Source organism: Heterocephalus glaber, unplaced genomic scaffold, assembly GCF_053883595.1.
Source record: "Heterocephalus glaber isolate CG9 unplaced genomic scaffold, H.glaber_assembly_v1.0 deba00001781, whole genome shotgun sequence".
Classification (NCBI taxonomy): domain Eukaryota; kingdom Metazoa; phylum Chordata; class Mammalia; order Rodentia; family Bathyergidae; genus Heterocephalus; species Heterocephalus glaber.
In genome coordinates this window covers 5,327,136-5,340,606 of record NW_028258467.1, presented here as the reverse complement: position 1 = coordinate 5,340,606, position 13,471 = coordinate 5,327,136, and the positions used below count along the sequence as shown (strand labels likewise).

General features: G+C 49.2%; 1 protein-coding gene across 6 annotated transcripts in view; it reads left to right on the top strand.

Annotated features, from left to right (window-relative positions):
* Positions 1-13,471, top strand: part of Coro7 (coronin 7) — a 100,593-nt gene that overhangs the window by 61,192 nt on the left and 25,930 nt on the right. The window contains exons 28-32 of one of the 6 annotated variants that reach the window (XR_015447876.1): positions 7-3,351; positions 11,904-12,040; positions 12,407-12,472; positions 12,644-12,798; positions 12,899-13,056. Coding sequence is in view for 2 of the 6 variants with exons in the window: in XM_087202681.1 (XP_087058807.1) it covers positions 10,756-10,840; positions 11,904-12,040; positions 12,407-12,472; positions 12,899-12,985 (375 nt within the window). In the remaining 4 variants the exon portion in view is untranslated. Of the gene's footprint in view, positions 1-6; positions 3,352-10,755; positions 10,841-11,903; positions 12,041-12,406; positions 12,473-12,643; positions 12,799-12,898; positions 13,057-13,471 lie in introns of those variants that run through there. The other 5 variants (XM_087202681.1, XR_015447874.1, XR_015447877.1 and 2 more) reach the window with 5 other exon arrangements.

Genomic DNA, 13,471 nt, shown 5'->3' with positions numbered 1-13,471 from the left:
CCCCAGGACTAGCCCGCCCACAGTCACCTCTGGCCTCAGCCGCTGCTGCCACCTCCTACAACCACCTGGTGCCCCTGAACCCCTCACATCTCTCCATGAGGTCTTCCAGAGGTCACTGGAAGACACCTCTCTGGCTCTGGCACCCCCCACCCCAGAAGCTCTGGTTTCCTCTGGGCTTTGGGCACTTTTGTGGCCACTGGGTCCACCTGCAATTCCTGGAGATCTGTCTGCACCTCTGCTTTCTCTAGGACCAGATGCTTCTCCTCAGCTGCCTGCTAGCATGTGGACGGGGTAGGGAGGGATCAGCAGCATGTCCCCGGGCAGGCCCTGGGTTCCCTGTCTCTCCTACTCTTTCTACTGACCTGGGCCAATCCTGGCCTGGGCTGGCTTTGTCCAGCACTTTCAGTTCGTACACGCCAACCAATCTTGCCTGTTGGCCAGTTCCAGACAAGAGTGTGGGGAGCTGGCCCCCCACTAAGTCATTTGAAGCAGCTCCAGCCTCGGACTCAGGACCAGTTGCCCTGCTTTCCAGGCTTGATGCCAGGAAAAGGGGCCTCACCAAACTGATTGCCCAGTTGGTGCAGTGTCAGCTCCACAGAGATCAGCCTGCGGATACCCTGGATGTTTCCAGCAATTAAACTTTTCTAAGCTGGCCACTTGTACTCTCTGGTCTCTGACTGAAAAGGGGACGGGAACAGGAGTATGAAGGAGAGCCTGGGCTCCCAGTCCAGGCCTCACTTTGCTTCTAAGGCTTTTTAGATGAAGATTGCTGGGATTTCATTTCATTCAGGGCTTGGGAGCCCAGCAAAGGCCTGGATACTGTAATGAACAGGAGAGTCTTTGAGGGAGCGTAAGCTTATTATAACTTTGTTGCACAAGGGAACCCTGGACTGTCTGCTGGAGAGCTGAGTGTTAAGAGAGCCACTGAGCAGATAAAACTAGTGAAAGGAGGGCCGGGGATTTTACTCAGTGGTTTCGCTACCTGCTGTGCAGCGCAAAGACCCGAGTTTGATCCCCAGTACCAAAAAAAAACACTAGTGAAAGGTGATTCAGATGCAGGGGCAAGCCAGTAGAGCATGGGGCACACACCTATAATCCGAGCACACAGGAGGCTGAGGCAGGAGAATCACCTCAAATTTGGAGGACCGACTGGGTTACACAGTAAGTTCAAGGCCAGACTGATTACACTAGAGAGACCCTGTCTCAAAGACACCCCCCCCCAAAAAAAGCAGGGGTAAGCCAGAGTATTCATATTCAGGGGTCTGAAGAGGTGACTCTCATTGAATATGAGAACGAAGACCTGAAGGAGCCGGCTGCAGAGAGAACCAGAAGACTGTTTCAGACAAAAGGAAAGGCAGCATAGGTGATGAGGGAAGAAGGAATTTGGAGTCAGGAAAAGAAAGGCAAGGCAGCGGTCCACAGCATAGTACAAGGCAGCCTGCTTTCATCCATTCAACAAATATTTGTGAGTGCTGGTACTGTGTCAGACAGCCTTCCAGGTTCTTGATATGATATTTAAGAGTGGGGGAGGGCCAGAGATTTAGTTCAGTGGTTTGGCTGCCTCCTGCGAAAACACAAGGACTCAAGTTCAATCCCCAGTACCAAAAAAAAAAAAAGTGGAGGAAACAGACTAAAGTCCTGCCCACCACAAATCCACACTCTAGTGAGAGGAAACAGTCTATAAACAATAAACAAAAATAAAGGAACCAGTGGGACATGGTGGCACATACCTGTAATCCCAGCATTTGGGAGGCTGAGGCAGGAGGATCACTGAGTTTGAGGCCAGCCTGGGCTAAATAGTTCAAGACCAACCTGAATGACATAGCAAGACCCTGTCTCAAAAAAAAAAAAAAAAAAAGGGATAAACCAATTACAAAAGGCTACATATAGTATTGATTCCATGTCCATAGAAAGTCCAGAACAGGCAAATCCATAGGAACAGAAATGCAGATTAGTGGGGCTGGGGATTTAGCTCAGTGGCACTGCACTTGCCTTGAAAGCACAAGGTCCTGAGTTCAATCCCCAGTACCAAAAAAGAAACGCAGATTAGTGGTTTTCAGGGGTGGAGGTGGGAGGGGTGGAGAGTGCTGATGAGTGGTGAAAATGTTTTGAAATTGGATGGTGGTGATAATTGCACAGCTCTATGAATATATTAAAAGGCACTGAATTACTGATTTTTAAAAGGTGAGCTGAGAGATGGGTATGTGGTGCGCCTCTAATCCCAACACTCAGGAGGCTGAGGCAGGAGGATCATTGTAAATTTGAGGCCTGCCTCAGCTCTATAGTGAGTTCAAGGCCAGCCTAAACTACAAACTGAGACCTTATCTCAAAAAACTACAATAAACAGCCAGGGGTATAGGTCAGTGGCCCTGCACCTGCCTCTAAAGCACAAGGTCCTGAGTTCGATCCCCGGTACCAAAAAAAGAAAAAAAAAAAAACAGCAGTGTAATTTGTTGAGAAGAATAAAAGAATTTGAAAAAAACTACAGTAAGTAAATAATTAAAAATGAAAAGGTGAGCTGAGAATAGGTATGGTGGCATATGCCTATAATCCCAGCTATTGGGTTGGCTGAGGCAGGATTGCAAGTTTGAGGTCAGCACAGTAAAACTCCATCTCAAAAATGTTGAGCTGAATGCTGTGTCAATTATAGCTCAAAAGAACTGTCACCAAAAACACAGGAACCCAGATGTGGGGGTACACGCCTGTAATCTCAAAACTCAGGATGCTGAGGCAGGAGGATCGCGAGTCCCAGACAAGTCTGGACTACATTTAGCAACTTTGAGACTAGCCTGAACTACATGAGTCTCTATCTCAAAACAAACCAAAAAAACCTAAAACTGAGGGGGCTCGGGTGGGTCTCCACGAGATGTCCTCTGAGCGTAGATTTGAAGAAATGAGTCTCTGGTGTCGCATAGGCAGAAAGAATCTGGAACGAAACGTATTTAGAAGTTCCTCGTTTTCTTACAATATTATGGGGAATTTTACATCCTACTCCATACTGTTTATTTTATAATTTTTGGCCCTAAATATTTTAGTGAAATCAAGGGAATAAAACGGCCCCTCATTTGACAGATTTGCAGTAGCCCTTATTCCTTCAGTATCTGCAGGCGAGCCAGGGTCTGGGGCCGCCCTAAACCAGCCAGATAGTCGGCTAAACCCAAGGCAGGCTCCGTCCCGCGCACGTCACGGCCGGTGCCCCGCCCCGGGGCCATGACAATGCGCATGCCCAGCACGGCCTCGCGCACGCGCTCTCGCCTTTCTTGGCCTCTGATTTACCCACCTTGCTTTTGAGTGGGGCCTCAGAGTCCAGAAATCCCAAACGTGCGCCCCAGAGGCAGAACAGTCGCCATGGTGAGGCCTGAGGCGGGCACTTCCCCGGGAAGGGGAAGCTGGGACGGGAGAGGCGGCGAGCTCCGGCTAGGCTCAGGGCGCTGTGAACCACCCTCGTGCGCGGCAGAAAGCAGGGTCTGGGGGCGTCGCACCCGGGCCGAAGCCGGCGGGGACAGGGCGGCGACCTTTGGCCGGGAAATTGTGCGGGGCTGGAATGCAAGGCTGGGGTGGTTGACCGGCCGGCGGGGTCGTAGCGTCCCTCACCTGGTGAGACCTAGCCCCTCTGGGCCGCGGGAGGTGGAGGATGGGCGGCCCCCGAGCCTTGGGGCTCTGCGCAGCCCCTGGGTTTGCCCGTTATCCGGTTATTATCTCCGTTTTACAGTCGACTATACAGGGAAGTAGTAGATCTGGCACTTGAACTGGTCCCCAGGCATGTAAAATGGAGCGTTTCTATGATACCGTTGGCACCGAGAGCTCGTCCGCAGACCTGTGCGCTGGCAAGATCAATTGGGGAAGTGTGGCCGGGTGCGGCGGCGCACGCCTGTAGCCCCAGCTGTCAGGAAGCTGAAGCAGGAGGATCGCGAGTTCCGAGCCCATCCTGGACAACTTAGCCACTTAGCCAAAGCTTGTCTCAAATAATAAAATAATAACAAAATTTAAAAAGGGAGGTCCTTGAGCTCTGTTTCTGGAGGCCTTATATATAAATTCCCCAAGTGATTCCGGTGCCGTCGGTTTGAGAGGCTCTTCTTAATTAATAATGAGGATAAAGTGTAAGTTACATGCTTACAAGTTCCAGACCCTGAGATGAGGCTTTATGTAGGTTTTCATTAAATTCATAATGAAGTCATACTGACCTTGACCACATTTTACACATAAGGAACCTAAAGCTAGGAGAATTTGACTTTTCCAGGGTCATTTTTTTCCACAAGCCAGAGACTGGCTGAGTTCAGCACTTTGTGTCCCCAGACTACATTTGTCACCACATTATTCTTGTCTTGTGGTGGTCACTCTTTGAGGACCTACAGTGATCCTTCACTGCACTGGCTCCTTCACTTGTATTCATTCCCTCATTTAACCCTGAGCCTCCTCCAAGGCCAAATAAAACATGGCCCTGGAGGAATTTGTATCCTAAAGAAGAAAGAGTGAGTTGGTAAAATAAGACTCTATGACAGAATGTTAATAAGAAAAGAAAGTACTGCGGGGACAAGCTTAAGAAAATTTCACGTGGGGGATGGGTTTTAGGCGGCCAGCGCATCAGTTCTCTGTTACCTACAGTACTTTAAGAAAGGGATAGGAGAGCTGGGATGTAGCTCAGTGGTTCTGCCACCTCACAAGCACAAGGTCCTGAGTTTGATCCCCAGTACCAAAAAAGAAAGAAAGAAAGGGATAGGAAGCCTAGTACAAATAAGTAGAAAAGTAGGATAGCAGCCTTTCTTGGTGATACAAGTCTCTACAAAGGAAAGCCTCAATTTTGTAATTCTAGTCACTTCTCCAGGAAGAGGAAGGAACTGTGTTAAACTCAGAGCAGCAAAGACATTGTGGAGTAGTTAAGTGAGGGTTGTTCTAGGAGTGAGGGTTGAAGGGAGGGGAGGAAAAAAATAAGTTGGAAAATGGAGAGATGTGAATGTCAAATTGAGGTACTGACTGAATTTGCAGGCAGCTGTGGAGAAGTGTGTATTGGGAAACCCAGAGCCCTTCTTCAGCTTAGGGGGTTAGGAAGCATTTGGAAGCCCTATCTGGGGACATAGAATTTCTGAGACTACAGCTTTGTGCAAAAGAGAGCAGCGGGGGGTGGGGGGGGTTGTATATATGTTTATTGGATCCTTGGATAGCCAGAGTTGTTTAAGTAAATAATGGGCACCTGCTATGCAGGCCAGTGCTAGGGCCCCAGGAATAGTGGGGCAGATGTCAGAATTGTGGTCCTGACTTTCATCTGTGATGCCAACAGCTGTTTGGGTGACCAGGCTTCCATCCAGTCTCATTGCATCCTTGAGAAGGATGAATGTCAGTGACAGTCTCTTCATTAGCCCGAGAGCCTTCAGCTCTGCTTTGAAGGAACACTACTGCACACAGGTCTGTTGTAAAGCTGGGCTCACTCCTTCCTTTTTTGTGCCTCCCCATCCCAGGGTCTTGCTATGCAATCCAGGCTGGCTGTGAAGTCACTGTGTAGTGCAGGCTTATCCTCAGACTCAATCTTCCTGCTTCTACCTCCTGACTGCTGGGATTATGGGTGTCCATCATCACACCTGGCTCCTTTCTTATTTATTTTTGTTATTTTGATACGGGGGTTCTCAGCATGTAGTTCAGGTTGACCTCAAACTTGCTATGTAGTCCAGGCTGGCCTCCAACTCGAGATCCTCCTGCCTCCCAAGTGTTAGGATTACAGGTGTGTGCCACTACTGATTTGGGTCCTCTTCTTTTTCTTTTTTTGGTTTTTCTTAAGACAGGGTCTCACTTCATAGTCCAGGCTGGCCTGGAACTCTCAGCGATCCTCCTGCCTCAGCCCCCCAAGTGGTAGGACCACAGGCGTGTGCCACCGCACATGGCTTCCCTTCTTGATATACTTTTCAAGAGATAAGTCTGTGCCCTCCAGTGCTATCTGTGGTCTTTTACCCAGCTGTGGGTTTTGGTGCTGCATTGTGCCAAGTTGCTCCCTAGACAATAAATATATGTGTTGCACATGGTGAGTCCAGGGTTAGAGTCCTGTGGCTCTGACCTCTGACTTCTGCTCTCTACCTAATGCTTGGCTTGAAGTGTTTGGGGATCTCCTGGATGTGTCCTTACCAGTTGCCCCCCCCCTTTTTTTCTCATATGGGGGATCGAACTTGGGTCCTTGTGCTTGCTCAGCAGGCGGCAAAACCACTGAGCTAAATCCCAGGCCCTTTTTTTTTTTCTTGAGACAGGGTCTCACTATGTAGTTCAGGCTGGCCTTGTACTCACTGTGTAGCCTAGGCTGGCCTTGAACTCACAATGATCCTCCTGCCTCAGCCTCCCAAGTGCTGGAATTATAGGTATGCATCACCACCCCCAGCCTTACCAGTTGCCATTTCCATCACTTATGGTAGGTGGGTGAGAGGTTTGGCTGCCTGATCCCCAGACTACCAATACCAAAGAGGGTCTGTCCTGGAAGCAAAACTGTTCGGAGCACCTTACCTCCTATAAGGAGGGTAAGAAAATTGAGTTCCAAAAGGGTGGGTAGTTTGCCCAGGGTGATATAGCTAGTGAGAAGCAAAGCTAGGATTCCAGTCTGGATCAACATTCTCTTTCCTCTGCTTCCCAGCTCTCTAGGGAATAATACTGTGTTGTGTAGTCTTTACCCTTGAGGAATCAAAGGGGCTATAGCAAATGAGCTTCTGTGGCCCAGGCGTGGTGGCACACACCTGTAATCCTAGCACTCTGGAGGCTGAGGCAGGAGGATCACTGTGAGTTTGAGGCCAGCCTGGGCTACAAAGAGAGTTCAAGGTAATCCTGAACTACATAGCGAGACCCTGTCTCTAAAACCCGAAAAAACAAAGAGCTGCTATATTAGAAGAAACTTTTTTTTCCCACACTGTTTGGGCATTGCTAGATTTTGTAAATCCAACAGTAATAAATGAAAATAAATACCTAATTGATCACCTACCATCTCATCAGGCTCTGTCAGGCTCCTTAGAGGCATTATCTCATTTAATCTCTGTGACAGCTGTATTATTGTCCACATTTTACAGGTGAGGAAACAGGCTCAGACTTGAGCACTTGTCATGGGGCACACAATCAGAATTTGCACACAGGGGATCCCAAAGCCCTCCTGTGTAACCGCTATACTACACTACCTCCCCTGGTAGAGGCCCCTGCAGAACGCTGGTAGACTCCATCAGCCATCCTGCCAGCTCCCTTGGCAAGCCCAGGCAGCTGCTGACACTTTGCAGGTTAGTCCTGCCTTTTCCATGGCCAAGTAGCTATGGACAGTGGAACCGCAGATTACCATGTCACTTTGGCTTGAAATGACCAAGGGTGATTTGGGGAAGTTTCCCAGTTACAGCTTCAAGTGGGATTTTTAAAAAATTGTTGTTTTGTTTTGTAGTGCTGGGAATCTTACATGCTGGGCAAATGCTTTACCACTGAGCTACACCCCCTGTCTTCAGCTGTAGTTCTTTCTTTATTTATTTGGTTCTGGGGATTGAATTTGGGACCTTGTGTTTGCGAGGCACCCCGGAACCACTGAGCTAAATCCCTGGCCCAGAAAAAATTTTAAAAGAACTACAGGGGTGGAGATTTAGCTCAGTGGTTCTGGCACCTGCCTCACAAGCGCAAGGTTCCAAGTTTGATCCCCGGTACAAAAATAAATAAATAAATAAATAATGTTTTTCCTTCTTTTGAGACAGTGTTCTGCTAAATTGCCAAGGCTGTACTCAAACATTTGATCCTCCTGTCTCTGTCCCAGAGTGCTGGAATTATAAGTGTATACCACCGTGCCTGGCTCCAGCCTCATTTTTTTTTTTTTTCTTTTTTAAACGGTCTCACTATGCAGTCCAGGCTGGCCTTAACTTACTGTTAATATATCCCAGGCTCGCCTCGAACTCATGGCAATCTTCCTGACTCAGCCTCCTGAGTGCTCTGGGATTACAGGTATATGCTCCCACACCTGGCAGCAGCTCAATTCTTTTTTTCTTTTTTTGATACTGGGGATCAAACTCAGGTCCTTGTGCTTGCACAGGAGGCGGTGAAACCACTGAGCTAAATCCCTGGTTCTGCAGCTCAATTTTTTTTTTCTCGGGTCCTTGCGCTTGTGGCTTGTGAGGCAGGCAGCGGAACCACTGAGCTAAATCCCTGACCCTTGCAGCTCAATTCTTAACATGCATTATTTAGCAACAGTCATCAGTTTCAGCAGAAGAGTAAGCCAGTAATTACAAGGCCAGGTGATAAGTGTGTGGCAGCAGAGAATCAGAGGTTTTAGGTGGGAGTTGAGGTCACCTTGAAAGGTGTTCCAGGTCAAGAAAGCTGTCTGGAGTCAACACCAATGGCCTGTCAAACAGGACCAGCATTCTGTCTCAGCCTCCTGTCCAGCTTGGGAGTTGCTTTAGGCAAGAAGAGCAGAAGTCAAGTGAGATTACCCAGTAAGCAAGTGCCCTGTTATTCCTTACATGTGCAACACAGCTGGCTGCAGTCCCTCCCCACCTTTCATCACACAAGGGTCTTCTTTGGGCTTTGCTTTCTAGTGTGAAATCCAGGGCTTATGAAATGTTCACTTACGTATGAAATGGAAATCCACTTGTTTATTCATTCCCTTAATGGCCCATATTCACATCCTGCCTATTAGGGAAGGGCAGGGCTTTGGAAGCGGAAGAAGGCCAGTTCTGCTAGAGTCTGAATTCCACTGGGATCTGACAGTGCCTCTTTGGCCTCTGATAAGGTTCCTGATACTGGTCAGTTTACTCAGTTGCCTCCCTGCAAGGCCCAAGATCCTGTGGAGGCAGTACCCAGTGGATGGCTTCATGAAGAGTCTACCAGGCCTGAGTTCCCCTCCCCACTCCTTTGAGTATAGCCATGTGTCCTCAGGCTGGTCACTAAACCCCTTGAGTTACTGGGACTAAATGGCACAAACAATAGAACATGTTTGCAGCACCCTAGCACACAAGCTCAGTCAATACTTGACTGACAAGAAATCTGACTACAGGAATGTACAAAAAGAAAAGTACATCGGGGCAAGGATTTAGCTCAGTGGTGCCGCCGACTGCCTCAAAAGTGCAAGGTCCAGAGTTTGATCTCTGGTACCAAAAAAAAAAGTACAGTGAGTATACTTCAGTGTCCTCTGTTCCACTATTTATACCTTTTCACAGACAGACATGGAGTCTCTCTCTCTTTTTTTTTTTTTTTTTTTTTGAGTACTAGGTATTGAACCCCAGGGCCTCTGCTCTGAGCTATATTCTCAACCCTCTTATACTTTTTTTTGGGTATCAGGGATCAAACTCAGGACCTTGTGCTTTCAAGGCAGGTGCAACACCACTAAGCTAAATCCCTAGCCCTGTACATATCTTTTGAGACAGTTTGCTGTGTTGCCTAGGTTAGGCTTGAACTTGTGATCCTTCTGCTTCAGCCTCCCAGAATGATAGGATTACAGGCCTGCACCACCATGCTTGGCTCCCAGGACCAGGACTGCCCCACCCCCTTTAATATTTTGAAACACAGTCTTGCTAAGTTGACCAGGCTATGTTCAATCTTGTAGTTTTTCTGCCTCAGTCTCCCAGAGGATCATTTTTATACATGCTATCTATATATTATTTATATTCAACAGTAAGATCAATGTTTTTTCATATCATCTGCCTTTCTAGTCTTATCTCTTGCCAGCCAGGCTATTGACTGCTCCCAGGATGTCCCTTATACTTTCCTCCCTGTCCCTCTGCCTAGAAAGCCCTAATGTTCTCACACAATTCTATCTTCCCATTGGGACCCAGCTCAGGGAATGGGAAATCTTTTCCCAGCACCCATGTCCTGTTCCTGAGTGCTCCCTCTGTTGACGTTGTACCTCTGGTCTCATCTTAGACAAAACTCTCTGGGTGCCTCCATGGGACATTGAGTCAAAAGTTGAAGGTCTGTATAACCTTGCTGTGCTGCAGCCAATTTCCCTGCCAACCTGTGCAGAGTGCAGGGACCAGGTTCTGTGTGTCTTTGTACTCCACTGCTAAGCAGAGAACATTATAGATGAAGGCCCTAAACCAGTGTTTGAATGACTGGCTGAACCAATAGCTGAAGATAAAATTGGCTATAATATCTCCAATCCCTGCGCCCTTAGTGGTTGTCTGAACTTGCTCCTGTGAGCTTTTAGCTCCTACAGGTGAAGATTGTCTTGCTATAAGTGAATCCTAGTAATTTTATTGTGTTGACTGGAATGGATTCCCAAGTATAGGATGTGAATAGTCTTGGGAAAGTTTGTTTGTTTGTTTTTGTTTTGTTTTGTTTTTTGGTACCAGGGATTGAACTCGGGACCTTGTGCTTGTGAGGGAGGTGCCAGAACCACTGAGCTAAATCCTCAGCCCCAGTCTTGGGAAAGTTAAGATGGATCTGGTGAAATGGAGGGTGGACCAGCCAATCTCAGAAGCACAAGAGGAGTTATCTTGGGCCCTGAGATGGAAAATGACCATCCTGCTTGCCAGGCTGCAGGGTTTCTCTTAAGTTGTGCCCTCCATCTCCAGCAACATTGCCTTGGCTCCTCTCTGCCTTTCCTGATAGGCCGTAGGAGGACTAGCCTACCTCTGGGGACTCCAGTGAGTATCTGAAGCCCCTCAGAGCAGAAGCTTTGGAGGAGGTGGCGAGAGGGTGCAGCTCAGTGCCTCATGTGTTCAGCTCTCAAGCAGCCTTGCCATTTGGGAGCCATCTCTAGGGCAGGTACTACCTTTGCAGGCCTGAGAATACAGCCTGCTGACCAGGTGCCTGCTCTGCCCACAGGCCAAGTACCTGGCCCAGATCATTGTGATGGGCGCACAGGTGGTGGGTAGAGCCTTTGCTCGAGCCTTGCAGCAGGAATTTGCAGGTAAGTTTGGGCTCATCTCCCTCTGGGCTGGGAGCTCCTGAGGCTGGGCTGGTTGTGAATGCAGGAATCCATCTGTGGGCTAGGGGTCTGTAGCTTGGGCAACATGGGGTACTTCTCCATGGTAGCGGGGCACTGCCCAAATTTGAGACTGTCTCATGTAAGGGAAGTTTTATCTTCACTGAGGCCTTGTTAGCATGAGCATCCAGGGCAGGAGTAGGCAAAATGGCTCACTTGGCTGCCTAATTTTGTAAAGTTATATTAGAACACAGCCATACCCTCAGGCTTTCAATGAATGCTGAGCAATTCCAGTACAGATTATTTGGCTGCAAAGTTGAAATATTTACTATCTGACTTTTTTTTTTTTGGTACTGAGGATCAAACTCAGGACCTTGTGCTTGCTAGGCAGGCGCGGTGCCACTGAGCTAAATCCCCAGCCCTACTATCTGACCTTTTAAGGAAAAGTTTGGCTCCTGATTTTAGGGTCATTGAAAGGAAAGTAGTCACCTAAGGCAGTCTGCTTTGGTGGTCTGAGTATCTGCTATACAGCCAGGTACTGGCCAAGCTGTTGCTCTCCACTTGCTCTTAACTTTACTCTGGTCCTCATACTCGCCTGAAGTGCCCCAATTTTCTGTGCCCCTGAGATGAGGGTTAGGGGAAAAAGAGGTACAAGATCTTCTTGTGATGTAGATTGGGGACCAGGGGCCAGGTTTTGTTTGTTTTGAGACAGGGTCTTCAATTGTAGTGCAGGCTGGCCTTGAACCTGCAGCAATCCTCCTGCTTCAGTCTCTTGAGTCCTAGGATTATAGGCGTGCACCATCACGCCTTGCTCAGGAGCAAGGTTTTTAGTCAGGTCCTGTCCTGATTATCCAGTGAGGCATGTCTGTCCTTGCTTTCCCATCAACCTCCCTCCAAAAAGAAGCCACTACTGGAGAAGAACCTCTCCTGGCCACCCCTGCTCCTGTGTCTCTTCTGTGCCACCTGGCAGGGGTGAGCCACCCACTTGGAAGGCCCAGGGGGACCTCTGGGCTGCTGAGGGCTGAGTGCTCACCCCATGTCCACACAGCCAGCCGGGCAGCAGCTGACGCCCGGGGACGTGCAGGACACCAGTCTGCAGCTGCATCCAACCTCTCAGGCCTCAGCCTCCAGGAGGCCCAGCAGATTCTTAACATCTCCAGGCTGAGTGCAGAGGAGATCCAGAAGGTGAGGTCACCAGACTGGCTTGTGGAAGTGGGGGTGGAGGCAGGGGGCTGGCAAAGGCAGGTGGGTATGGAGACTCTGACTGCAGCCATTGGAGATTCCCACTTGGAGGAGCCAGTGTTGCTTAAGTTTTATGCCCCAAACAGGACAGTTGCAAAGACATGGGGCAATTGAGAGGAGCAGCTGAGCCTATCCCTTTCTGGGCACTTGTCCCATCTCTGACCCTGAGTAGTCATAGCAGTTTCTGGAGTTATATAATGTGGCACGTGGGATGCAGAGGTCAAGTTGTTTAGCTTCATTTCCTTGTTGTTAGCTTCCCCTGGTATCTTTCCTCGACTGAACTTGCTCACCACCTCCTCTCTCCCACAGAACTATGAACACCTATTTAAGGTGAATGATAAATCCGTGGGTGGCTCCTTCTACTTACAGTCAAAGGTGAGTGCTCTTTGATTCTGCAAGAAGGTAAGCTGTGGACCTTCTCTTCACTTGGACCCCTCATTTCTAGGCAGGGCAGCTGGCACTTAGCAGCTTGACAGGCCTTTCTTTCCCTGGTACCCCCGCCTCAGTGAGGACCTTCTAAACTACCACTCCCTATGGCTGCTCCAGTTCCACAGGGCTCAGCTGAAGGAACAGTGGAGCGGCCACTGGTGGTGTACACAGCCTAGCACTCCAGCTACAGCAGTGCAGGTGCCCAGGTGCTGGGCTCTCGTGGGGGAGAGGCTGTCCAGACTGCTCCTCACCCTGGGACACTGCCTAAGGAGGTGTTCATACTCTATCCACTGCCCTCTAGGAGGGAAGGGAAGAGGCCAGCCATGCAGCCATGGGGCAAAGGGCAGAGCCTGATCTCCTGACTTCCCCCAGGTTGTCCGAGCAAAGGAGCGCCTGGATGAGGAACTCAGAATCCAGGCCCAGGAGGACAGAGAGAAAGGGCAGATGCCTAAAACATGACTGTTTGCCTCCCCCAACCCCACCCCACAGCCTCTTTAATTTATAGCTTGGTAATAAATGTCTTTGCTGCATTTCTCTTGTGCGTGTATCCCAATTCTAGAGGGCAGGTTGTTCTTCCTGCTGTTGTAGAGATTGTAGGACTATGCTGGGATGGGAGGCAGGAACTACTGATAGCCCAGAGGGTGGGGTGAGGGTTGGGGTTGGCTCATGGCCCACGTGAGAGCCAAGACCTGTCACAAAACTCCTCCTGCTCCCAGTGCTTGGCTCCTTCCAGTACCTGCAAGATGGAAATCTAGTCACCATCTTTAGGTTCCCCTCCCCTCAGAGTAAAGGAGCCCCTGGCCAGAAGTCCTTGGGCTGGGCTTGAATCTGGCATCATGGAGAGTTGGGCAGAATGCTCAGCACCTAGTTCACTAGACTGAGGTGCCACTCACCATTCATGGCAGGCAGTGCAGGTTGAGGACCTGAACCTTGTAATGTGCACAG